Source organism: Erinaceus europaeus, chromosome 19, assembly GCF_950295315.1.
Source record: "Erinaceus europaeus chromosome 19, mEriEur2.1, whole genome shotgun sequence".
NCBI lineage: Eukaryota > Metazoa > Chordata > Mammalia > Eulipotyphla > Erinaceidae > Erinaceus > Erinaceus europaeus.
The window spans coordinates 67,672,897-67,699,811 of NC_080180.1; the positions used below are offsets into that span (position 1 = coordinate 67,672,897).

The 26,915-nt window shown below is 46.8% G+C and overlaps 1 protein-coding gene across 3 annotated transcripts in view; it reads left to right on the forward strand.

The window, feature by feature from the left end:
• The window catches only part of ANXA5 (annexin A5), a 41,553-nt gene extending 15,265 nt beyond the window's left edge, over nt 1-26,288 (forward strand). For all 3 annotated transcript variants that reach the window (XM_060179135.1, XM_060179134.1, XM_060179136.1), the window contains 7 exons: nt 10,622-10,701; nt 11,486-11,542; nt 17,637-17,730; nt 19,650-19,745; nt 22,276-22,334; nt 22,966-23,088; nt 25,945-26,288. In XM_060179135.1, coding sequence (XP_060035118.1) covers nt 10,622-10,701; nt 11,486-11,542; nt 17,637-17,730; nt 19,650-19,745; nt 22,276-22,334; nt 22,966-23,088; nt 25,945-26,007 — 572 coding nt within the window. In that variant the 3' untranslated portion in view covers nt 26,008-26,288. The remainder of the gene's footprint in view (nt 1-10,621; nt 10,702-11,485; nt 11,543-17,636; nt 17,731-19,649; nt 19,746-22,275; nt 22,335-22,965; nt 23,089-25,944) is intronic.
• Nucleotides 26,289-26,915: the final 627 nt, after the last annotated feature.

The window sequence follows — 26,915 nt, forward strand, 5'->3', positions numbered from 1 at the left end:
TGCAGTGGATAAAGCATTGGCTTCTCAAGCATGAGGTCCTGAGTTCGATCCCCAGCAGCACATGTACCAGAGTGACGTCTGGTTCTTTCTCTCCACCTATCTTTCTCATGAATAAATCAATAAATTATTTAAAAAAAAAAAAGAAAAATTCACTTTTATGTTATTAGAGGCTGAGAGTCTTTAAAAGCCCCTTTGGGGTGGGGGCAGGTGGTGAACCTGGTTGAACACACTTATTACCATCTGCAAGGCCCTAGGTTTGAGCCCCACTCTCCTCCTGCAAGGGGGAAGCTTCACAAGCAGTGAAGCAGGTCTGCAGGTGTCTTTCTTGTTCTCTCCCTCTGTCTCCCCTCCTCTCAGTTTCTCTGTCCTATCAAATAAAATAGGGAAATGTGGATGCCAGGAGCGGCAAGTTCATGTGTAGGCACTTATTATGCCTTACTTTACAAAACCAAAGAAACGGGGCCAGGCAGGGGCACACTGATTTAAGCATACACATTATAGTGCACAAGAACCCAGGTTCTCAAAGTCCCAGGTTCAGTCCCCTGCACCACCATAAACGAGAGTTGATCAGTGCTCTGGTTAAAACAAACAAACAAAAAGAACCCGTGTTCAAGCCCCTGGTCCCCACCTACAGGGGAGAAAGCTTCATGAGTGGTGACGCAGGGCTGCAAGTGTCTCTCTCTCTTCCTCTCCACCTCCACCTCTCCCTCCTCTCTCAATTTCTCTCTCTATCTAGTAATTTAAAAAAATAAAATAAATGAAGAAACTCATATTTCAGTCTTAAGCATATTTTACGAATACAATTAAGAGAAGAAATAAAAATTAGGGGTCCGGGATAGTGTAGCAGGTTAAGCACATGTGGCGTGAAGCATAAGGACCAGAGTAAGGATCCCAGTTCGAGCCCCCGGCTCCCCACCTGCAGGGGAGTCGCTTCACATCTGGTGAAGCAGGTCTGCAGGTGTCTGTTGTTCTCTCCCTCTCTCTGTCTTCCTCTCCTCTCTCCATTTCTCTTTGTCCTGTTCAACAACATCATCATCAATGACAACAATAATAATAACCACAGCAATGATAAGAAAACAATAAGGGCAACAAAAATGGGGAAAAATGGCCTCCAGGAGCGGTGGATTTGTGGTACAGGCATAAAGCCCCAGCAATAACCTTGGAGGAAAAAAAAAAAAGAAGTAAAAATTAATGGTTTAAGGCCAGAAAAACAGTTCACTTCCTTTTTCTTTTTTCTCTTTTTCTTTTTTTTTTTTTTTTCTTTTTGCCTCCGGGGTTATTGCTGGGGCCTGGTGCCTGCACTGCGAATCCACTGCTCCTGGAGGCTATTTTTTCCCATTTTGTTGCCCTTGTTGTTGTGCTTGTTGTAGTTGTTATTATTGTCATAGCTGTTTTTGTTGGATAGGACAGAGAGAAATGGAGAGAGGAGGGGAAGACAGGAGGAGAGAAAGACAGACACCTGCAGACCTGCTTCATTGCTTGCGAATTGACCTCCTGCAGGTGGGGAGCCGGGGTTCGAACTGGGATTCTTATGCCGCCCTTGCACTTTGCGCCACGTGCACTTAACCCGCTGCGCTACTGCCTGACTCCCTCACTTGCTTTTCACACATACGATTGAGGTTTGAGCTTCTCCCCAGTTTCATTGGCGGAAGCTTAGGTGCTATGGTGTCTCTCTGTGTTACTTGTCTCTGTCCTTTTCTATCTGAAAAAAAAAGCCAGTTTGAAGCAGTGAAAGCTTGTTGATTAAAAAAAAAAAAAAGTAAAGGCTGAGTTCTTTTTTCCTTAGCTTTTCTTAGCAAAATTTCCCCAGCTAGACTGGGAACACTGTCAGTGCAGTCGGCTCAAAGGCAACCAGACTGGTGCCATTAGCTAGGAAAATGTGTCTGTCTTGGGGTTTGTGTGATAATCTTGGAAATGATGCATAACCCTGCAAGTGAGGCCTGTGGGTCTCTCTTTGCTGTGTGTACTTATCTGGACCCTACCACCAGGCAGAATACGAGGAGTCTCAACTGCACATGGTCAACCTCGAGTTTGATTTGGTGTAATGATCTTTGTGGGTTGTTCGTACCTGTGAGTGAGTCTCTGAGCTGCCAGATGACAAATGAAGTGTCTCAATGACAGCACAGTGTGTGGACTGGGCTGAGTCTGTGTGTCTGGCAGTGAGCTGGCCTTGTGAATGCGCAGAGGTGGGCCTGACATGCCTCTTGTCCTTAAGGAGTTTGCAGCCTGTTTATGTCTGGCCTGACTTAGAAAATTGCAGTAATTAGAGGGTAATAAAATTCAAAGTCATCTCAGATGCCAAAACGCCTGTTGGAGGCATTTACTGAAAGGAGCAGCTATCCTAGATTTGTGCTGGGTGAGGCGTGATACTGCAGACAGACACCGAGTTGGGCTTCAGGTGGGTTTTGGACAGTGAAAAAGTCATTGAGGATATGCAGAATTTTGGCACTAACTGCACCAGCATGGAGACTGGGCTGAAGGTCTGGGGGTTGTGGAGGGTGTATGTGTCCATGGTGGGAGATGGACAGGATACACAGCTTCAGCTGTGCTTAGGTATTTTCCCGTGACTGGATTGAAAATCTGATGTGTGGGTCAGCAAGACAGTCTACCTGGGAACTGCTGTGTTAGGGACACAGGTTCCAGCCTTGTCCCCACTTACAGGGGGGATCCAGTACCGTGGCATCTCTCTCCCTCTCCCTCTCAGGATTATGTGCATCACTCTGGCACATAAGGGGCTGAGGATCAGACTCAGGATCATATGCTTGGGAATGCGGTGCTCTAGCCACCTACCTCCCTAGCTGCTGTGCCTCTTATTTCTATCTGAAAAAAGGTTGACATGTACTAGGGCAGCCCTGTTGACACAAAAAAAAAAATAAAAAAGAGAGAGGAAATTGGACTTGATTCAAGGCACTGTTAATTTCTGAATGGGCAGCAGAGTGTGGAAGGAAGAATTGAGGGAGGAATTGAAGTAAGGGACTGATTAGGTCGGTATGTGTGCAGAAAGGGAGTTTTAGCCTAGCTATAAGCCAGGATAGGTATATAGTTGAGATCTATTGATGATATCTATCTATTTTTTTAAAAAAATTATATTTATTGGATAGAGACAGCCAGAAATTGAGAGGGAAAGGGGTGGTAGAGAGGGGGACAGAGACACCTGCAGCCCTGTTTCAGCACTTGAAAAGCTTTCCCCCTGCAGGTGGGGACTGGGGGCTCAAACTAGGGTCCTTGTGCATTTTTACGTGTGCTCAGCCATGTGCATGCACCACTACCCGGCCACTCTGCTATCTTTCTTTATGTCTCTATCTGCACTGAAAAGAGAAAAAGTGATGAAATTCGGCTGCTTACATAGTTATAGTGTAGATTTGTGTATGTGGGTAATTTGTAGAAAGGAGGAATATTTGAAAGGATTAATGTTTAATTGTATTTAGGTGTTGGTAGAGGAACATACTGAAAGTGCTTTCAAGGTTTTACATTTCAATTTCTGGTGGAAATAGATGTGTAATCTTTTGAAACTTACAGATAGAACTTTGAGGCTTTTACAAGCTTGCTTTCAAATAATGATTAAATATTTACATGCCTTAGTGTAGCCATCATTTCCTTCAGTAGAAATTGAGAGCTAAGAGAAAGTGATTGTAGTCTTCCTGGTCCCACCCTGCCTTTTCATGGGCCTGGCGTGGAATATCTTGAAGAGGTAGGAAAGGACATCTTCACAGCATCACAGTTGGCTCTCAGAGCTAACTTGTTTTTCTTTTACCTGCAGAGGAAAGTTATCTTAAGGGAAAGAATAGCCATCCCCAGGGCCAGGAGGTGGCACACATATTTCATCTTGTGAGGATTCAGGTTCAGGCCCCGGTCCCACCATCAGGGGGAAGGTTCACAAATGGTGAAGCAAGTTTGTTAGGTGTCTTTCTTTGACTGTTTCTCCTTTCACACTCAACCTCTGTCTCTGTCTAAGAAAGAAGAGGAGGAGAAGGGGAAGGGCTGCACCCAAAGAGAGAGAGGAGGAGACGGGGAAGGGCTGCAGCCAAAGAGAGAGAGGAGGAGAAGGGGAAGGGCTGCACCCAAAGAGAGAGAGGAGGAGAAGGGGAAGGGCTGCAGCCAAAGAGAAAGAGGAGGAGAAGGGGAAGGGCTGCAGCCAAAGAGAGAGAGGAGGAGACGGGGAAGGGCTGCAGCCAAAGAGAGAGAGGAGGAGAAGGGGAAGGGCTGCAGCCAAAGAGAGAGAGGAGGAGAAGGGGAAGGGCTGCAGCCAAAGAGAGAGGAGGAGAAGGGGAAGGCTGCAGCCAAAGAGAGAGAGGAGGAGAAGGGGAAGGGCTGCAGCCAAAGAGAGAGAGGAGGAGAAGGGGAAGGCTGCAGCCAAAGAGAGAGAGGAGGAGAAGGGGAAGGCTGCAGCCAAAGAGAGAGAGGAGGAGAAGGGGAAGGGCTGCAGCCAAAGAGAGAGAGGAGGAGAAGGGGAAGGGCTGCACCCAAAGAGAGAGAGGAGGAGAAGGGGAAGGGCTGCACCCAAAGAGAGAGAGAGGAGACGGGGAAGGGCTGCACCCAAAGAGAGAGAGAGGAGACGGGGAAGGGCTGCACCCAAAGAGAGAGAGGAGGAGAAGGGGAAGGCTGCAGCCAAAGAGAGAGAGGAGGAGAAGGGGAAGGGCTGCACCCAAAGAGAGAGAGGAGGAGAAGGGGAAGGGCTGCACCCAAAGAGAGAGAGGAGGAGAAGGGGAAGGGCTGCACCCAAAGAGAGAGAGGAGGAGAAGGGGAAGGGCTGCACCCAAAGAGAGAGAGGAGGAGAAGGGGAAGGCTGCAGCCAAAGAGAGAGAGGAGGAGAAGGGGAAGGCTGCAGCCAAAGAGAGAGAGGAGGAGAAGGGGAAGGGCTGCACCCAAAGAGAGAGAGGAGGAGAAGGGGAAGGGCTGCACCCAAAGAGAGAGAGGAGGAGAAGGGGAAGGGCTGCACCCAAAGAGAGAGAGGAGGAGAAGGGGAAGGCGGCACCCAAAGAGAGAGAGGAGGAGAAGGGGAAGGCTGCACCCAAAGAGAGAGAGGCGGAGAAGGGGAAGGCTGCAGCCAAAGAGAGAGAGGAGGAGACGGGGAAGGCTGCACCCAAAGAGAGAGAGGAGGAGAAGGGGAAGGACTGCAGCCAAAGAGAGAGAGGAGGAGAAGGGGAAGGGCTGCACCCAAAGAGAGAGAGGAGGAGAAGGGGAAGGCTGCACCCAAAGAGAGAGAGGAGGAGAAGGGGAAGGGCTGCAGCCAAAGAGAGAGAGGAGGAGAAGGGGAAGGGCTGCCTCCAAAGAGAGAGAGGAGGAGAAGGGGAAGGCTGCAGCCAAAGAGAGAGGAGGAGAAGGGGAAGGGCTGCACCCAAAGAGAGAGAGGAGGAGAGGGGGAAGGGCTGCAGCCAAAGAGAGAGAGGAGGAGAAGGGGAAGGCTGCAGCCAAAGAGAGAGAGGAGGAGAAGGGGAAGGGCTGCACCCAAAGAGAGAGAGGAGGAGAAGGGGAAGGGCTGCACCCAAAGAGAGAGAGGAGGAGAAGGGGAAGGCTGCACCCAAAGAGAGAGAGGAGGAGAAGGGGAAGGCTGCACCCAAAGAGAGAGAGGAGGAGAAGGGGAAGGCTGCAGCCAAAGAGAGAGAGGAGGAGAAGGGGAAGGCTGCACCCAAAGAGAGAGAGGAGGAGAAGGGGAAGGCTGCAGCCAAAGAGAGAGAGGAGGAGACGGGGAAGGCTGCACCCAAAGAGAGAGAGGAGGAGACGGGGAAGGCTGCACCCAAAGAGAGAGAGGAGGAGAAGGGGAAGGGCTGCAGCCAAAGAGAGAGAGGAGGAGAAGGGGAAGGGCTGCAGCCAAAGAGAGAGAGGAGGAGACGGGGAAGGCTGCACCCAAAGAGAGAGAGGAGGAGAAGGGGAAGGCTGCAGCCAAAGAGAGAGAGGAGGAGACGGGGAAGGCTGCAGCCAAAGAGAGAGAGGAGGAGAAGGGGAAGGCTGCACCCAAAGAGAGAGAGGAGGAGAAGGGGAAGGGCTGCAGCCAAAGAGAGAGAGGAGGAGAAGGGGAAGGCTGCACCCAAAGAGAGAGAGGAGGAGAAGGGGAAGGCTGCACCCAAAGAGAGAGAGGAGGAGAAGGGGAAGGACTGCAGCCAAAGAGAAAGAGGAGGAGAAGGGGAAGGGCTGCAGCCAAAGAGAGAGAGGAGGAGAAGGGGAAGGACTGCACCCAAAGAGAGAGAGGAGGAGAAGGGGAAGGCTGCAGCCAAAGAGAGAGAGGAGGAGAAGGGGAAGGGCTGCAGCCAAAGAGAGAGAGGAGGAGAAGGGGAAGGGCTGCAGCCAAAGAGAGAGAGGAGGAGACGGGGAAGGCTGCACCCAAAGAGAGAGAGGAGGAGAAGGGGAAGGCTGCAGCCAAAGAGAGAGAGGAGGAGAAGGGGAAGGCTGCACCCAAAGAGAGAGAGGAGGAGAAGGGGAAGGCTGCAGCCAAAGAGAGAGAGGAGGAGAAGGGGAAGGGCTGCACCCAAAGAGAGAGAGGAGGAGAAGGGGAAGGCTGCAGCCAAAGAGAGAGAGGAGGAGAAGGGGAAGGCTGCAGCCAAAGAGAGAGAGGAGGAGAAGGGGAAGGGCTGCACCCAAAGAGAGAGAGGAGGAGAAGGGGAAGGCTGCAGCCAAAGAGAGAGAGGAGGAGAAGGGGAAGGGCTGCACCCAAAGAGAGAGAGGAGGAGAAGGGGAAGGACTGCAGCCAAAGAGAGAGAGGAGGAGACGGGGAAGGCTGCAGCCAAAGAGAGAGAGGAGGAGAAGGGGAAGGGCTGCATCCAAAGAGAGAGAGGAGGAGAAGGGAAGGCTGCACCCAAAGAGAGAGAGGAGGAGAAGGGGAAGGCTGCACCCAAAGAGAGAGAGGAGGAGAAGGGGAAGGACTGCAGCCAAAGAGAAAGAGGAGGAGAAGGGGAAGGGCTGCAGCCAAAGAGAGAGAGGAGGAGAAGGGGAAGGACTGCACCCAAAGAGAGAGAGGAGGAGAAGGGGAAGGACTGCACCCAAAGAGAGAGAGGAGGAGAAGGGGAAGGACTGCACCCAAAGAGAGAGAGGAGGAGAAGGGGAAGGACTGCAGCCAAAGAGAAAGAGGAGGAGAAGGGGAAGGGCTGCAGCCAAAGAGAGAGAGGAGGAGAAGGGGAAGGCTGCACCCAAAGAGAGAGAGGAGGAGAAGGGGAAGGACTGCTGCCAAAGTGAGAGAGGAGGAGAAGGGGAAGGACTGCAGCCAAAGAGAAAGAGGAGGAGAAGGGGAAGGGCTGCAGCCAAAGAGAGAGAGGAGGAGAAGGGGAAGGACTGCACCCAAAGAGAGAGAGGAGGAGAAGGGGAAGGACTGCACCCAAAGAGAGAGAGGAGGAGAAGGGGAAGGACTGCCGCCAAAGAGAAAGAGGAGGAGAAGGGGAAGGGCTGCAGCCAAAGAGAGAGAGGAGGAGAAGGGGAAGGACTGCACCCAAAGAGAGAGAGGAGGAGAAGGGGAAGGGCTGCAGCCAAAGAGAGAGAGGAGGAGAAGGGGAAGGCTGCACCCAAAGAGAGAGAGGAGGAGAAGGGGAAGGGCTGCACCCAAAGAGAGAGAGGAGGAGAAGGGGAAGGCTGCAGCCAAAGAGAGAGAGGAGACGGGGAAGGGCTGCAGCCAAAGAGAGAGAGGAGGAGAAGGGGAAGGGCTGCAGCCAAAGAGAGAGAGGAGGAGAAGGGGAAGGCTGCAGCCAAAGAGAGAGAGGAGGAGAAGGGGAAGGGCTGCAGCCAAAGAGAGAGAGGAGGAGAAGGGGAAGGGCTGCACCCAAAGAGAGAGAGGAGGAGAAGGGGAAGGCTGCAGCCAAAGAGAGAGAGGAGGAGAAGGGGAAGGGCTGCACCCAAAGAGAGAGAGGAGGAGAAGGGGAAGGGCTGCAGCCAAAGAGAGAGAGGAGGAGAAGGGGAAGGGCTGCACCCAAAGAGAGAGAGGAGGAGAAGGGGAAGGGCTGCAGCCAAAGAGAGAGAGGAGACGGGGAAGGGCTGCACCCAAAGAGAGAGAGGAGGAGAAGGGGAAGGGCTGCACCCAAAGAGAGAGAGGAGGAGAAGGGGAAGGGCTGCACCCAAAGAGAGAGAGGAGGAGAAGGGGAAGGCTGCAGCCAAAGAGAGAGAGGAGGAGAAGGGGAAGGGCTGCAGCCAAAGAGAGAGAGGAGGAGAAGGGGAAGGCTGCAGCCAAAGAGAGAGAGGAGGAGAAGGGGAAGGGCTGCAGCCAAAGAGAGAGAGGTGGAGAAGGGGAAGGGCTGCACCCAAAGAGAGAGAGGAGGAGAAGGGGAAGGCTGCAGCCAAAGAGAGAGAGGAGGAGAAGGGGAAGGGCTGCACCCAAAGAGAGAGAGGAGGAGAAGGGGAAGGGCTGCAGCCAAAGAGAGAGAGGAGGAGAAGGGGAAGGGCTGCACCCAAAGAGAGAGAGGAGGAGAAGGGGAAGGGCTGCAGCCAAAGAGAGAGAGGAGACGGGGAAGGGCTGCACCCAAAGAGAGAGAGGAGGAGAAGGGGAAGGGCTGCAGCCAAAGAGAGAGAGGAGGAGAAGGGGAAGGACTGCAGCCAAAGAGAAAGAGGAGGAGAAGGGGAAGGGCTGCAGCCAAAGAGAGAGAGGAGGAGAAGGGGAAGGGCTGCAGCCAAAGAGAGAGAGGAGGAGAAGGGGAAGGGCTGCACCCAAAGAGAGAGAGGAGGAGAAGGGGAAGGGCTGCAGCCAAAGAGAGAGAGGAGGAGAAGGGGAAGGGCTGCACCCAAAGAGAGAGAGGAGGAGAAGTGGAAGGGCTGCAGCCAAAGAGAGAGAGGAGACGGGGAAGGGCTGCACCCAAAGAGAGAGTGGAGGAGAAGGGGAAGGACTGCAGCCAAAGAGAGAGAGGAGGAGAAGGGGAAGGGCTGCACCCAAAGAGAGAGAGGAGGAGAAGGGGAAGGCTGCACCCAAAGAGAGAGAGAGGAGGAGAAGGGGAAGGGCTGCACCCAAAGAGAGAGAGGAGGAGAAGGGGAAGGGCTGCAGCCAAAGAGAGAGAGGAGGAGAAGGGGAAGGCTGCACCCAAAGAGAGAGAGAGGAGGAGAAGGGGAAGGGCTGCACCCAAAGAGAGAGAGTAGGAGAAGGGGAAGGGCTGCAGCCAAAGAGAAAAAGCTGAAAATATGACAGACCTGAAGACCTTTGACAACTCATCCTTTGAAAGATATAATTTATTATTATTTTTTTTCCTCCTCCAGGGTGATTGCTGGGCTCGGTGCCTGCACCATGAATCCACTGCTCCTGGAGGCCATTTTTTCCCCCTATTGTTGCCCTTGTTGTACCTTTGTTGTGGTTATTATTATTATTGCCTTTGTTGACGCAATTCGTTGTTGGTTAGGACAGAGAGAAATGGAGAGAGGAGGGGAAGACGGAGGGGGAGAGAAAGACAGACACCTGCAGACCTGCTTCACCGCCTGTGAAGCGACTCCCCTGCAGGTGGGGAGCCGGGGGCTCGAACTGGGATCCTTAGGCTGGTCCCTGCGCTTTGCGCCACATGCGCTTAACCCGCTGCGCCACCGCCCGACCCCCTGAAAGAAATAATTTTTAAAAAGATCTTCAGATTTCTCTCAGAGGCATTCTGGCACTGTCGTGTATATATATTAATTCATAATTAGAGATGCTGAAAGCATTTTAAAATGGCAGGGTCATGATCTCCATTTGAATCAGATGCTGTTGGAGACTTTAATGTGTTTCTATCTGGCACTCGGATCTTTTCCTTTGGTCTGAGAGGGAGTGGAAACATCCACGCTGCCCTAGCTGTACTTTCCTTCTTGGCTCTTTTATTTGCTTAATGGGGAAAGATATCTTTTTTTTTTTTTTTTAATTTAATTTTTAAAAATATTTATTTTCCCTTTTGTTGCCCTTGTTTTTTATTGTTGTAGTTATTGTTATTCATGTCGTTGTTAGGTAGGATAGAGAGAAATGGAGAGAGAAGGGGAAGACAGACACCTGCTGACCTGCTTCACTGCCTGTGAAGCGACCCCCCTGCAGCTGGGGAGCTGGGGCTGGAACCGGGATCCTTAATCCGGTCCTTGGGCTTTATGCCACGTGCACTTAACCCGCTGCGCTACCGCCCGACTCCCACCTTTTTCTGTTTTTTTTTTTTTTTAAATATTTATTACCTTTTGTTGCCCTTGTTTTATTGTTGTAGTTATTGCTGTTGTTGTTAGATAGGACAGAGAGAAATGGAGGGGAGGGGGATGACAGAGGCAGGGGGGAGAGAAAGACAGACACCTGCAGACCTGCTTCGCCGCCTGTGAAGCGACTCCCTTGAAGGTGGGGATTCAGGGGCTCGAACCAGGATCCTTACACCGGTCCTTGTGCTTTACACCACATGCGCTTAACCCATTGTGCTACCGCCTGACTCCCACCTTTTTCTGTTTTAACTAAAGAAGCTGTGAGAGGGAACTGGGCGGTGGCGCCTGGTAGAATGCACATGTTAAAGTACACAAGAACCCAGGTTGTAGCCCGTGGTCCCCACCTACAGTGGGAAAGCTTTGCAAGTGGTGAAGCAGGGCTGTAGCTGTCTCTCTCCCTCTCTATCTTCCACTTCCCTCTCAATTTCTGGCTGTCTCTATAGCAGACTCACAGAGGGTTTAAAAAGGAGAAAGAGAAGAAGAACCTGTAAGTAAGTCTGAAATCATTCTCTTGCAGAGTATGGCTCCAGCCTGGAAGATGATGTGGTGGGGGACACGGCAGGGCACTACCAGAGGATGCTGGTGGTCCTTCTTCAGGTAATGGCAAACAGCTGGAGACTATCCTGAGTATAGTTAAATAGGGCTACTTGAAACTCTTTCTACCCTCTTTAGTACTTGTTTGACTTTTACTGTATGGTACTGAGTTTGACCTGACTCTTAGTAGCCAACTCAAGCTTCTAAAAAAATATCACTTAATTCCTTTTTATATTTTCAAGTCAGGAGGGTCAGGTTGGTTTTGGACAGTGCTGCATGGTAATGTGAAAAATGTAGAACTATAGTGTTATATGGGAAACAGGGGAATGTTATGCATGCACAAACTATTGTACTGACTGTTGAATGTAAAACATTAATCCCCCAATAAAAAAATTAAAAAAAGAAAAATGTAGAACTGATATTACTTTAATCCAAGCGTATATTCCCAAAAGGAAGAGTCTCATGTATATAATCTTACGTTGGGATCACTTCCTCTGTTTTTTTTAATATTTATTTTATTATTATTTATTCCCTTTTGTTGCCCTTGTTGTTTTATTGTTGTGGTTATTATTGTTGTCATCATTGTTGGATAGGACAGAGAGAAATGGAGAGAGGAGGGGAAGACAGGGGGGGAGAGAAAGACAGACACCTGCAGACCTGCTTCACCGCTTGTGAAGCAACTTCCCTGCAGTTGGGGAGCTGGGGCTTGAACCAGGATCCTTCCTCGGGTCTTTGCGCTTTTTGCCATGTGTGCTTAACCCGCTGTGCTACAGTCCAACTCCCTCACTTCCTCTGTTTAATGAAAATGTACATTTGCTTGATAAATGTGCTCCATTATTTCTTTCAGGCCAACAGAGACCCTGATGCCGGAGTGGATGAAGCTCTGGTTGAGCAAGATGCTCAGGTGGGTGTCTGTAGATGAGAAAAGCATATATTTGTGATGTCTAAAAAGATCTCTCCTGTCAGTCCTTAGCGTAAGGCCCAGATAGATCGATTCCTCTCAGTTTGATCTGACCAACCAGCTGTCTTATCCCAAAATTGAAAGAAGAGAAAATGCATAACTTGAGTCTCACCTATGTATGTTATTATTATTTTTTTTTCTTCCTCCTCCAGGGTTATTGCTGGGCTCGGTGCCTGTACCATGAATCCACCGCTCCTGGAGGCCATTTTTTCCCCCCTTTTGTTGCCCTTGTTGTAGCTTCGTTGTGGTTATTATTATTGCCCTTGTTGACGCAATTCTTTGTTGGTTAGGACAGAGAGAAATGGAGAGAGGAGGGGAAGACAGAGAAGGGGAGAGAAAGACAGACACCTGCAGACCTGCTTCACTGCCTGTGAAGCGACTCCCCTGCAGGTGGGGAGCCGGGGGCTTGAACCGGGATCCTTACGCCGGTCCCTGCGCTTTGCGCCACATGCGCTTAACCCACTGCGCCACTGCCCGACCCCCTGTATGTTATTTTTTATGATTAAGGTATACTCACAAAATAGAAGCATTGAAAAAAACTCTTGGGTGTTATTGAATCTACTGCTAATGAGAAAGGTGCCTTGTAGGAGAAGATGAAAGAATAAAGGAGAGGAAAAAGAGGCTTTGTTGCACAGCAGAGCTGTGATATTGTTTGGAAATTGTTTCTGCCTTCCTTGATAGAGTTCTGTTGGTCTAGCTTCGCGGGTGGAGACAGACGACCAGGGACTCATGGCTGAGCTGTACGCAGTATCTCTTTATTCATGCAGAACGCAGCACAATCTAAGCCAAGCTAAGCTAAAGTAAACTAAACTAAAACTAACAATCCTGTCATTATATATACTTGCCAAGTAGGGTGTAAATAGGATATGATGTAGAGCGGGTGGAGCAAAAAGAGATTGGTGAAAAATCAGGGTGTGACAAGGAGGGGGGCGGAGCGGGCAAGAATTCTACCACTGAACCACCAATGCCCTGGAGGGAGGGTGGTGCTTAGTTAACAGTGGTTATGTAAATAGAATACAGTGTTAAGCAGGGGGGATTAAACCTATGAAACAGAAGGGGTTTTTAGAAGCAGAATTAGAAGCATACCAACAATTCCCCCTTTCTTTTTAACTAATGGCCAATAGTATCAGGAGTGTGGGGTGAACAGAAACCTATATCATACAGGCATTTTCAAAAGAACTGGAACAAGACATGGAGGAACAAAATAGGAGAGCAGCAAGAACCAGTGTGATACCAAGGGGAGGCCTGAGGGGGGCGTTTCCTGCCTCAAAGGGCAGAGCCTATCAGGTGAAAGGGCATTTCTTGCCTCTGGGGGCATCTATTGCCTCTGGGGGCGCTTCCTGCCTCTGTGGGCATCTCTTGCCTCAAAGGGTGTTTTCTGCCTCTGTGGGCATGACCTAGTAAGGAGGGGGAGTTTTCTGACACTGGGGGCAGGGCCTGCAGGTGAGGGGTGTGTCCTATAGAGTCCCAAGGCAGCTATAGAGTCCCAAGGCAGCTGGGTGCAGTCAGTCTTTGAGAAACCCAGCAGCGTAAAGGGAAACTGCTGTAAAGTTGTGTAAAGTGTCCAAGAAGTGTACCAGTAAGTCCGATGGAAGTGTCAGTCAAAAGTAGATGACCACAGAAGAAATGCTAGGGGATGAAAGGCTGCACATCTGTCTCAATGGGGAATGTCAGCCACCGGAATTCCACTTTTCTGTAGAGAGTGAGCTTTGGAGTCTGTGAATCTGTTTCTTCAGGTCATGCCAGGTCACATCGTTGGTTTTGGGGGGATGGCTCTAATTGTGGGTGATGTCAGAGGTCAGGGGTCCAAGATGGATTTCCAGGGTTTTCATTTGAGCATGCTTTTTCATGTAAGACTTGACAGCTGTAATTCACTTACTTGTCAAACAAAATTTGTAGCAGATTAAAAGTTTACTGTAATTGATAACTCCATTATAATTGGAAGTCCTTTCTAGTATGATTTCAAGGTTGTTTAAACTCAATAAAATGTGGAAAAGTAAACAGAAGAACCACGGTTAGAAGCCTCAGGCTTGAGAATCATTAACATAATCATTGCACTATCTACCCCTCCCATAACTCATACAGTTTTCAGGATTAAACGTTTCAGATTTATGCCAAGATGTAAAAAAAGAAATCAAAGGAGGAAAGAACAATTTTTTGGATTGTTTCTGGATGTCTCTAGAAATCATGGCTGCGTCCAGCATTTTTTTTTTTAAGTCAACGCCATACAAAAATTCAGTCATTCAAATCATTCTCTTATGAAACGCAACTTGAACCAGATTATCCAGATCTCACCATGTAGCATCATGAGTCCCCGGAAGGTGTTCTAGTCCAAAAAGCTCCTCGAAATTCCATTTAGGATGCTTCTGACTGTTCCTGCAGGATTGCTGCAGGCACCCATTTTTAAAAAGGTCTTCCCATGGAAGAAAGAATCGAATCAGGAGAGTAGAACTAACCACGTGTCTCCATTCTTGGGGACTGCCAAGGTACTGGATAATGCTTTTCCAGTAGTAGAGTAGTCCTTCTCGGCGGGAAACATGCGAGAGGAAGTCCAGAAAGTCCCAGGGGAAATCCCCATGCATATCCCAAGCTCTACATTCACGGTCATAAAGAACCAAAGTGTGGCCTGGAGCAAAATGTAGTCCTTCTCTTCGGGAAACATGGGAGAGGGAATCCAGAAAGTCCTAGGAGAAATCTCCGTGCATCTTCCAAGCTCTATGATCCCGGTCATAAGAAACCAAAGTTCCCGGTCAGGGAACCAAAGTGTGACCCAGAGAAAAATGTTCCAGAGACAGAGAAACTGTCTCATGATGAAACAGTAGAGGCTTTGGGAAACTTCTTCATAAGTAGAAAGGCAACCCGTGGCGGATGGATAGCCAAGTTTACTTATCTGGGGGATGGGCGGGTTAGGTCCCACGTCTGTGCTGGTCCCTGTTTCAGGCGCCATTACCACCAAGGTCAATTTCAAACTACATTGTTCTGTCCTTGTTGAACACAAAATTGGAGAGAGACAGTGCCTCTCTCGTGTTTGGTGTAAGTCGGCTCTGTGGCACAGCACTTCTTCAGCCACTTGGATTAAGATGGTACCAGCATAATACTTGTGTGTAAAGTTTCTGTTTATCCCTTCATAATTATCTTGTAAGGTAATGTCTTAATACTATGCAAATATAATGCTTTTTTTAGATGTTTACCCATTAATTTAACTGAGTATTACTATATCTATTTGTGATATCCTAAATATTCCTTCTACATCTTAGTTTTGTAAGGGAAATGTTAGTGAGATTTCCACCCCCCTTTGGTTGTCTCAATAGTAAATTGACACAAGACACAAGAGTAAAGACAAATTAAATCTTATGCACGTGGCAACACACAAAACATGAGGACTAGTGAATGACCAAAAGAGCCAGCTACAGCGTTTTTAGACAAAGAAGCAATGAATCTATGACAGATAGGACAAAGACTCTTGTAAGTTTTGGTTTATGCAACTCATTTAGCAAATGAAGCAGAGTTTATTTACATAGTTTGCAATCTGTGTTTCTGATAAAGGTCTTTCTCTCCCTGTCTCTGAGGGGAAGGTACTTTTCATATCGAGACTGGTTTTTCTGCTTCTGGGGTGAACAGGAGGAGGGTCAGAAATATTCCTACTTTAAAGAAAAAGGGAGATTTAGGGTATCACACATTCAATTTTTTTTTTTTGTCTTTTCTTTGTTCAGATGGTGTTGGAGTCTTGCAGTTATCCCTGATCAGCTTTTTATTTATTAATATTTCTTGAGGGTGAGAGAAAGTAGGATGAGGGTAGGAGAGAGAGACGCCTCAGCATGGTAAAATCTGCTCTCTACTACGTGCATTATCTCTCGACCTTTTCCCCTCAAGTTTTGATGGTGGTGTTCAGTTTTTAGTTTTCCTTTTTTATGTATCTTGTGACTATTATCCTTCTGTGACTAGCCCTTTTGTTAGACATATGTTGTTAGAATATTTTCAGTAGCATGTCTTTTTAATGAGTTTCTTAAACTGCAAAGGCTTTTTAGCTTAATGTAAACCCTTTCCCCACACCTTGTTTTTTCAGTTAGTTCCCTTGCCATTGCAGTTTTCTCAGTATATCACTAAAGTCAATTATCATGGAGTTCTGCACTTGTTTTCTTGAGTACACTTTACGGCTTAAAGTCAAACATCCAAGCTCTTGGTGTACTTGTTTTAGCTTCTGTGTGTCGTGGGAGATAATGATCCAGTTTCAATCTTTCGCATGGACTCTGAATGTTTCCTTATTTGAAAATAGTTGGCATGCTACTTGGACATATCCTGGAACTCATCTGGGACCCAGCAGTTTGCATTTTGATAGAAGGAATGCAGATAGAGGGGCCAGGTGGTGGTGGACCTGGTTGAGCGCACGTTACAATGCATCAGCCCGGCAGAATTCTAAGTAGGATTGTTTTAACCAACTGTCTTTTAGTGACTTGCAAATGAAAATTTGCACATCTCTGTATAGTCTTATAGGCATGAAAAGTCTGGTGCTTTGTCACATGTACTATCTCTTCTGGCTATTACTTTTGTCATTAGATTAAAAAGATTTTTTTATTATCCCCAGAGTTATTTTTGAGGCCTGATGCTTATGTAATGAGCCCACCACACCCAGTGGCCATTTTTTTTTTAAATCAAACACATCCTAATAAATGGACTCAAATGTTTTTTAAAAATATTTATTCTCTTTTGTTGCCCTTGTTTTATTGATGTCATTGTTGTTGGATAGGACAGATAGAAATGGAGAGAGGAGGGGAAGACAGAGAGGGGGAGAGAAAGACAGACACCTGCAGACCTGCTTCACCACTTGTGAAGCGACTCCCCTGCAGGTGGGGAGCCAGGGCTTGAACCAGGATCCTTACTCTGGTCCTTGTGCTTTTGCGCCGCATGTGCTTAACCCGCTGTGCTACTGCCCGACTCCTGACTCAAGTGTTTTAATTATGTCTGTGACTTTATTTTTCAGCAGTTACCCCAGCATATTTTCTTTTCTTTCATTCTCTTCTTTCTTTGTTTATTTATTTATTTATTTATTATTTATTTATTTATTTATTTTCTTTTTACCAGAGCACTTCTCAGCTATGGTTTATTATGGTGTGGGGGATTGAACCTGGGACTTTAGAGCCTCAGGCATGAGAGTCTGCTTGCATAACCATTATGCTATCTACCTCTACCCTGGAAGGCATATTTTCGAAGTAAGAAAGTACATGGGGATACTCAGACTAGTTAACACTTTATCTACAGCCTTTTAACACTTCATAGTGATCTTTAAACTGTGGGGACTTATTGTAGTTAGCTCTGGTAAATCTTAGTTGCAAAGAGAAAGTATGACATTCATTTATTCTTTATTTTGTAACTGAACAGTTGCAGAGTAACTGAGAAGGAAAACAGATAATTAGCTTCCATTTAGTTTATTTAGTTTTTGTATAGAGACAGAAGTTGAGAGGGAAAGGGATGGAGGTTGGGGAAGAGTGGGGGTCGAGACCTGTAGTAGTGTTTCAGTACTTGTGAAGCTTCTCCTCCTGCAGGTGGGGACCTAGAGCTTGAACCCATGCCCTTGCACACTGTAACACATGTGCTGTACTCCATAAGCCACCACCTGGTCCCAAGAATTTAGCTTCCCGTTAAAGTCTTTCCCTCTCAGTGGATGTGTTAACAGTAACAGTGAGGTAATGAGAACTTCCTGCAGCCACAGCATTACTCCTGATGACTGAAGTCACATTGCCATCTGGGGACCTGTGACCTTAGACATTGATGTCATGAGGGACTTAGACCCCTTAGTCTTTGACGTTCGGGAACAAGGTCCAGACTAGCTGAATGTCAGGGTAGGAGCAATGACTAATCGAGCAAACCAACGTAATTCAAAGAGCAAAGTAAGTATGGTCTAGAAAATGGAAATGAGGTGGATGGCATGATGGTTATGCAAAGAGACTCTCGTGCCTGACAAAAGAGATCAGTGCTCTGCTTTAAAGAAAATGGAAATGAGATGGTGGAGAGAACTAATGATTGTTGAAATTTTCAGGCTTTGTTTCAGGCTGGAGAACTAAAATGGGGAACAGATGAAGAAAAGTTCATTACCATCTTTGGAACACGAAGTGTGTCTCATCTGAGAAGAGGTGAGTGAAAGCATATCTGTTCCAGACACTTTGGTTAACTTTGCATGCCCAAGACCAGTATGTCAAAATACCTAATATATAATGGGCTCTTTTTTAACCTCTTCCCTTTTTTTTTTTTTTTTGCTTGTGCCTATTTTAATCAAACACATTGTAGTGCAAATGTAATTCATATGCGGTTTACTTTTATATACTCATAACAAGAGAATTGCACATATTAAAGCTGCACTGCTTTCTAAAATGAATTTTAATTTTAACCAAACCTGCAATGCATTTACTGAAATTAGAAACTCTTTTTTCCCTTTTGTTGCCCTTTTGTCTTTTTTTAAATTGTTGTAGTAGTTATTGTTGTTATTGTTGTCGCTGTTGTTAGATAGGACAGAGAGAAATGGAGAGAGGAGGGCAAGCCAGAGAAGGGGAGAGGAAGACAGACATCTGCAGACCTGCTTCACTGCCTGTGAAGTGACTCCCCTGCAGGTGGGGAGCCGGGGTTCGAACCGGGATCCTTAGGCCAGTCCTTGCACTTTGCAACATGTGTGCTTAACCCGCTGCGCTACCACCCGACTCCCTAGAAGGTCTTTTGAAGCCACAGACTTGAATCAAGCAGCATCAGTGCTATATATAGTATTAAAAACAAGTTAAATTAAAGACTTAGGATGAAATAGTAGTCATATCAGCAGCCTGTTTTTTCTTGGCAGGTACTCAGCCCCCAAGTACTATGATACTACATCTTAAGAGTTTAAGGACTTGAGAACTGAATAGAGCATTTCTTTTTTTTTTTTTAATTTTTATTTATTTATTCCTTTTGTTGCCCTTGTTGTTTTGTTGTTGTTGTTATTATTGATGTCATTGTTGTTGGATAGGACAGAGAGAAATGGAGAGAGGAGGGGAAGACAGAGACGGGGAGAGAAAGACAGACACCTGCAGACCTGCTTCCCCGCCTGTGAAGCGACTCCCCTGCAGGTGGGGAGCCAGGGCTCGAACCGGGATCCTTACGCTGGTCCTTGTGCTTTGTGCCACCTGCGCTTAACCTGCTGCGCTACCGCCCGACTCCCTGAATAGAGCATTTCTGATACACAAGTAGAGTTTCATAACGGAAAGTTGTCATAGAAATACTTTTTAGGGAGTCGGGCTGTAGTGCAACGGGTTAAGCGCAGGTGGTGCAAAGCACAAGGACCGGCATAAGGATCCCGGTTGGAACCCCAGCTCCCCACCTGCAGGGGAGTCGCTTCACAGGCGGTGAAGCAGGTCTGCAGGTGTCTATCTTTCTCTCCCCCTCTCTGTCTTCCCCTCCTCTCTCCATTTCTCTCTGTCCTATCCAACAACGACAACAACAATAATAACTACAACAATAAAACAACAAGGGCAACAAAAGGGAATAAATAAATAAAATAAATATTAAAAAAAATTAAAAAGAAATACTTTTTAACTCTGAAGGATATTGTAATAGCTTCAAATAGACAACATTTTTCTATCTTGCTTTTTTTTAAAAAAAGATTCTCTTTTGTTGCCCTTTATATTTTATTAAAATTTTTAATTTTCCCTTTTGTTGCCCTTTTTTTAATTGTTGTTTTTATTGATGTCATCATTGTTAGATAGGACACAGAGAAATGGAGAGAGGGGAAGACAGAGGGGGAGAGAAAGACAGATCACCAGTGAGTAGCAGTGACCCATAGTTAGAGCACCAGTGAGCAGCGGTGACCCATGGTCCAGGTCTGACACACCGATGCTCAAGCTCAGTCAGTCTGTCAGCAGCAAGAAGGGAGAGGCTTGTGCTTTGATAGCACAGTCCATGGCACTTCTGGAAAGAATGGACCATTTGTGACTGAGAGATTCTGGAAAGAATGGTCCATTTGTGACTGAGGGATTCTGGAAAGAATGGTCCATTTGTGACTGAGAGATTATTTTCTTTAATTTTCTAGTGTTTGACAAGTACATGACTATCTCAGGGTTTCAAATTGAGGAAACCATTGATCGAGAGACTTCGGGTAATTTGGAACAACTACTCCTTGCTGTAGGTAGGTGATTTACAGATAGGTGTATCTTTATCTGTGCATTTATTCCATTTATTCAACTGAAGGTTGAAAATAACTCATTTATTTATTTGTTTATTATTTGATAGTACAGAGAGATTGAGAGAGAAGGTGGAATTAGAGGGAGACAAACACCTGAAGCTTTGCTTCACCACTTGGGAAGCATCCCCCCAGCAGGTGGGGTGAGGGGGCAAGAAACGTGAGTGCTCAGCTGGGTGGGCACTGCCTGGCTCCACCCCCATTTCTTTATGGAGACCAGAAATTGCCATACTGTTTGGATGAAGTAGACTTTAAGTTTCTAATTGAGAGTCTGTTTTGATGCTGGAAATACATGATTATCTGGTGAGCTCATCTGATCTATGACACCTCAAAGAGGATTGCTTAAGTATCACTTTTAAGCTTCATAGAAATTGTTCCTGTTTCATTATGAGGTGAATTGTGGACATTACTTCAAAGGTTTGTAAATGTTATTTCTGATGCCTGCAAAGATATTTTCTTCCTTTAACTACTACCCTCATGACTCTGAAGCAGACTGAGAAATTGGCACTGGATTTAGATATTAACAGTTGATATAACGGAAGATGTGGTTATAATTGCTTTCAAAGTAACTAGTTAATTATTTAATTTTAAGTAAATATTCAGAGTAATTTGGAAAATTGAAGAACTGAGTTTGCATGTCTGTCACAAAACTCGATACTCTTCAAATCTGGGGAGAATCTATCTGTATTTTGGTATTCCCAGTGATCCTAGTTTTTGCATGGGTTTAGAGTAAACCTTGTGTGCGGTTTGTTCCTATTTACTGATAGACTCAAGTTTTCATGATCTCTTCTGGAGAACAAGCCAATGGTAATAAAAACTAGAGCCAATACTAACAGCAGCTAATGATCTTACTAGTTTTTTTTGGAGTACTACTCAGCTCTGGCTTATGGTAGTGCCAGGAATCGAGTATGGGATTTCAGAGCCTCAGGCATTTAAGTCTTTTGCACCGCCATTATATTTTCTCCCTGTAGTGCTTTTTTTTTTTTTTGAAAAAAGTTTCTTTTTCCTTATTACTATTTTTTCCCACCAGGATTATTTCTGGGGCTCAGTGACTACTACTGGCAGCCAGTTTTTATAGAGAGGGTAGACAAAGACACCTGTATTCCTGCTTCATCACTTGTGAAGCTTCCCCCTACAGATGGGGGGTAAGGGGCCCAGGGGCTTGAATCCAGGTACCTGCTCATTGTAACCTGTGTGTTCTACTGGGTGTGACACTTATCTGGCTCCCTCATGGTGACTTTTAATAGAGAAACTATTTTTTGGCTCATAGAGTTAGGCGCTTGTGTGGGTTCACCACTGCTCCTGAAACCCATTTTTCTTTTTCTGTTAGAAATAGAAACAGAGAGGGCAAGGAGGACCTAGAGGGGGTTGAATTGTTACATGGAAAACTGAGAAATGTTATACATGTACAAACTATATACATATACATATATATATATTTTTTAAAACAAACTACTATATTTTACTATTGATTTTAAACCATTAATCCCCCTAATATAAAAAAAAAATAGTGAGGGCAAGCCACCTGCAGCACTGCTCCACTGCTCATGAAGCTTGCCCCTACAGGTGGGAACTAGAGGCTTGAACCCGGGTCCTTGCTCATGGTAACTTAAACACTCTACCACGTGAGCTGCTGCCCAGCCCTAGTAGAGAAACTTTCAGGCAACCTCTTCATAATTAGAATACACATTTTTAGTTACTGGTGTCTGATTTCCTTAAGTGTTAGAAGAGAGAATAGAAAGAAAGAGGCCTCACTGTTTAGAGTCTGAAATTTTCACATTTATTTATTTTTACCAGAGCACTGATCAGCTCTGGCTTATGGTGGTACAAGGGATAGAATCTGAGACATTGGAGCCTCAGGCATGAGTCTTTTTGCATAACCATTATGCTATCTATCCCCAACCACAACATTATTTTTTGAGCCTAAGAAGCCTGAGATTTGAGTAGCTCTAACATACAGTAGATATGTGTATATGCAAGGAAGATGCTCTTTTCTATACCAGTTTATCTGAATATTTTGACCACAATAATGTCATGCTTTCATAGATATTTAAGACTGTAGAGGGAATACCTAGATTAAGTTGGTAGAGGAAATCATCTGAGTTCAGATAGAGTGGTACATCTTAGAGAAGAAACTGATGCCCTGTATGATTTACCAGGAGTAAAGAAGGGTGTATGTGAGAACCAGGGCTGCTGGAACTCCTATTGCCAAAAGGTGCTCTTGGAGCAAAGGGGCATTGAATAAACATGTGCCCCTTACTGGCACACCTTTCTATGGAGAATGCAGCATTCCAAGGAGAAATAATTCCAGCCTGTGCCTAGGGAAATGTGTGGTGAGTCAGGAGCTCAGACCAGCCTGCAAATGAACAGTTCTTTAACTCTGTGACCCGTCTGATTCTGAGCCAACGACGGATAGAACTCCACCTGTGTTCCTCTGTCAGAGCAACATCTGACCATCATCTCCTTTGGTTCTTAGTGAAATCCATCCGGAGCATACCTGCCTACCTGGCGGAGACACTTTACTATGCCATGAAGGTCAGTGCGTTCCCGACCCTCCAGATTCGTGTCTCTCTAGTCAGTGCCTTCTCTCTGTGTACTTGTGGTTAGGTGATAGACTTTGGGAGTTCTTTTGGAACATGTCGTTTATTCCTATCTCTTACTTTACTGAGTCATCCCACCTTCAGGGGAATTTGATAAAAATGTTTGATGTTGGGGGTCGGGCGGTGGCACGGTGGGTTAAGCGCATGTGGTGCGAAGTGCAGGGACCGGCGTAAGGATCCCGGTTCGAGCCCCTGGCTCCCCACCTGCAGGGGAGTCGCTTCATAGGCGGTGAAGCAGGTCTGCAGGTGTCTGTCTTTCTCTCCCTCTCTCTGTCTTCCCCTCCTCTCTCCATTTCTCTCTGTCCTATCCAACAATGAACAACATCAACAATGGCAATAATAATAACCACAACGAGGCTACAACAACAAGGGCAACAAAAAGGGGAAAAAATGGCCTCCAGAAGCAGTGGATTCATGGTGCAGGCACCGAGCCCAGAAATAACCCTGGGGGAAAAAAAAAGTTTCATGCTTTTAAACAGTGCCCTCCCTATTTTTTTTTTTTTAGTCAAAGGATTTTTTGTCTTTATTTCCATAATTTACCTGATATATATGTATTTTTTTTAAAGGGAGCTGGGACAGATGATCACACCCTCATCAGAGTAATGGTTTCCAGGAGTGAGATTGATCTGTTCAACATCAGGAAGGAATTCAGGAAGAATTTTGCCACCTCTCTTTATTCCATGATTAAGGTAGTAAACCCTTGCTTTAAGTTCTGTTTAGAAATCTACAGCAGAAAAAGAAAGAAAACAAGAAATCTACAGCAAATACATAGCACATAAGGCATGGTAAGGTAGCTCAGCTCTCTGTTAGAGCTCAAATTTTAGCGGTGTGGTTAGAGCTGTGAGTTTCAAAGCCCAGCACAGAAGTTGGGCATGATGTTTCCCAGTGTATACATGACAACTCCTGGAGAGATGGAGTTGTGGGACCATAGTGGCAGACGGATGACTGAGCAAACCCACCCTTTGTTAAGGATAGTGGTGTCTTTATTCAATATTTATTTTGGGTAGAGACAGAAATTGAAAGGGAAGGTGGAGATAGAGGCTCTGACACCTGCAGCACTGCTTTACCACTGTGAAGCTTTCCCCTTGCAGATGTGGACTGTGGGTTTGAACCCAGGTCCTTGTGCACTGTGATGTGTGTAGTCTATCAGGTGCACCACTGCCTAGCTGCTCTTGGTTCTTTTATTGGTTTTAACTGTCTTTTAGTTCTCCCCTTTTATTTTACTTGTCTTTTTCTTTCCTTTTTTTTTTTTTTTAAATGTTGCACGAGGGGAAAAGACTTGGCTTTGAGCTTGATGCTGCCGCAACACACTGTCACGTATTCTCTCATTCTTTAGAGACAGAGAAATGAGTGGAGAAAGAGGTCTGTCTAAACCAAGCAAACAGGATAGACGCCCAAGTGCCACCCTACCATAAACAGCATCCTGCCGCTGCTGCCCGCTGTGCTCCCATGGGGTGCTTAGCCTTGAACCCAGGTCTTTGTGTGCAGCAAGCTGTGCCAAGTGACCGGGTCTCTTCTCTGCCTCTTCCCATCTTGTCTCTGGTGTTACATGTAGGTTCAGGAGAGGACCGATTAGATCATATAAGAATCAGTAAGCAATCGCAGTGTGACTTTGATTTGTGCCCTTTTATTTTCCAAATCCTTTTATTCAGGGGTAGGAGGCGGTTGTTAATGGTTTATAGCACAGTTGTTGGCACATGGGTACAGTTTGTCATCTCCCTGTGGTAGGTGTAGGACACACTCACTTTGGTGCAACATTTTTGACCTTTTTCAAGATGTGTTATCACCAGACTACCTCTCTGACCCAGTATTTATTTTTTAACAATTTGATAGAGCCATCAAAGCAGGCTTGCACCATCTGTGGAGTTCCTTAGAGTCTCTGTCACTGGTGCTTTCATATGGTCCAAGGGGTCGAACCCAGGGTCTCACACTGGAAGGCATATTCTGCTTGTGGAGCTATTTCCTTGTCTCTCGTTTTGTCCCTTTAAAAGAAAAGAATCCTGTGGCTTATACTACACATTGGCTGAATGTAGAGGGATGTTCCAGAGGCGTTAGCTCAGCATACCAGGCTTGTGTCTGTCATAGGCTTATCCAACCCATGGCCTAATTATTCTGGATAGCAATGGAGCTAAACCCCAGGCCACAGACAGCTTGATACTTGATGTGAAAGAGGGATACTGACTTGCTGGCCATTGTAGCCATAAATCTGCTGAGATCTCCTTAGGGATGTTAGAAGAGACTTAATGGTGCTCCCTTCTGCAGACTTTGTTTCCTTTACACACTGTTTATTCTCTTACACCATTCCGCTCTTTGCTAATTTAAGCTGTTTTAGAATTCCTTTGATGCACCCTGTAACTAAAAAGAAACAAGAGGGAGTCGGGCGGTGGCGCAGTGGGTTAAGTGCAGGTGGCGCAAAGCACAAGAACCGGCATAAGGATCCCAGTTCGAGCCCTCGGCTCCCCACCTGCAGGGAAGTCACTTCACAGGCGGTGAAGCAGGTCTGCAGGAGTCTGTCTTTCTCTCCCCATCTTCCCCTCCTCTCTCCATTTCTCTCTGTCCTATCCAACAACCACAACAACAATAATAACAACAACAACAACAAAAAACAAACAAGGGCAACAAAGGGGAAAATTAATTAATATAAAAAAATTAAAAATATTTAAATATAGGCTGGGAAGATAACATAATGACTATGCAAAAAAACAAATAAAAAAAAATCAAAAACAAGAGACCCCAGTGGTCAATGCTGCACCACACAAGTCTTCAGGCTATAGGTCAGAGCCGGTCATTCTGGGTCTTTTAAGACCAGACCTGAATCTTAAGCGACTACTTATTGTTCCTGTGATAACTTAATGCCTTTTCATTTCCTTCTTATTCCCTTCATCCTTTTTCCTTGCCCCTCCCTTTGATAAATGTGAACATTGCCTGTGGACAAGGAGGGTCTCAGTCAAGCAAGTTGTAAGTGTCTGGCTGGACAGTAGGCACTAGACCTCACCAGTACTCTTGCTGCTTGAAATATGCTCTCTCCCCCCATGTTTTACATATTTAATGAGAGGACGGAGGAGAGGCAGAGAGAAACCAGAGCATCACCCTGGCAGACGCAGTATCGGCAGCTGAAGTCAGGGCCTCATGCCGTGCTCCCAGGTCATGATAGCCGGCTTTCTTGTACCTCCTGCGTGTGACACAGCTGACCCACTCTCCTGCCGCCGCAGTCTTTGGTGCAGAGCCACACGGCTGGCAGCCCCCACAGTGCTCCCTTAGCCCGCCGTGTGCACCGGGTTGGAGCCGCTTGACCTGATGCGGCTATGGCGTTTCCTGCTTTCAGGAAAAACTGCTTCACTGTGTCAGGTAAAAGTGCCTCTGTGGGTGAAACTGCAGAGTGAGATTCATACTGGAAGCGCCTTGCGTGACACCCCGATGCGGAAGTCCCATGAGAGGATCCACTGGAGGAAAGCCGCCGCGGGGTGTGGTGTTCCTCGGTTGCTCCCGAGTCTTTTCCTGTGGCCTCTGAGTCCTGGAGGCTGATGGGTGCCTTCTACTTCCAGAGTGACACGTCCGGGGACTACAAGAAAGCCCTGCTGCTGCTCTGCGGGGGAGAGGACGACTGAGTCCTCCTAGGAGCCCCTCCGTCGGAGTGGCTGGCGCTGACCCTGCGCAGCAGTGGCCCGAGTGCTGTGGGGACATGGGAGCCTCCGTCCTCACAGCCAGCCCTGCTGCCTCGCTCAAGTGCGCTCTGCAACGAGTGCCAGGCTTGGCTCTTGTAAGAGGCCGCTGCTTTTTGCCTCAGACGCTCATCTACGTTAAGCCTGCAGCCATGCCACCTTGGTTGTAACCCTAGCCTAGAAACTATGTACTAAGGAAATTTGCTATTAAATTAACCTGGAAATGCTTTCTGTGTTTAGAAGACCGAAAACGATTCCTCTCGGATGTGTAGGTGTGTCTAGAAGCATGGCATTGGGGCCGAGTGGTAAATAACTAGGTATTTTATTTGTGCTCCTGTCGTGATTTTAGACCTTGCCTGTGGTGTGGTGGCGGTGTGTGGGGGGGGGTGTCTTAAAAAATACCGTGTTTAGTGGATTGGCTAGCAGCAGAAATCAAGAGGGAAGGGGGAGGCAGGGAGAGAAACATCTGAAGAAAGCGTGTGAGGCCGGGGCCGCGAACCTGTGACCTCGCCACCAGCGGTCCTGGAGTCAAGACGGAGTGCCGGCAGACACGGCTTGCCGGCCTGGAATGCTCTTCCAGACTGAGGGAGGAGCAAAGGGCTCCGACAGACAGAAGCGGAAGCCACAAGGTAGCTGAAAGGAAGCGGGCTGAATCCTACTTTTCCTTTCCCTTTAAGACTTTACTTATTTTTCAATGAGAAAGATAGGAGACAAGGAACCGGACGTCAGTCTGGTACATGTGCGGCCGGGGATTGAACGCGGGACCTCACCGCGCCACCTCCCGGACCACCTCAATTTCTTTTGCTTCTGGGCGCCAGCTTCCTGCTGTGAGGGGCTGTGTCCTTGACTCCGCG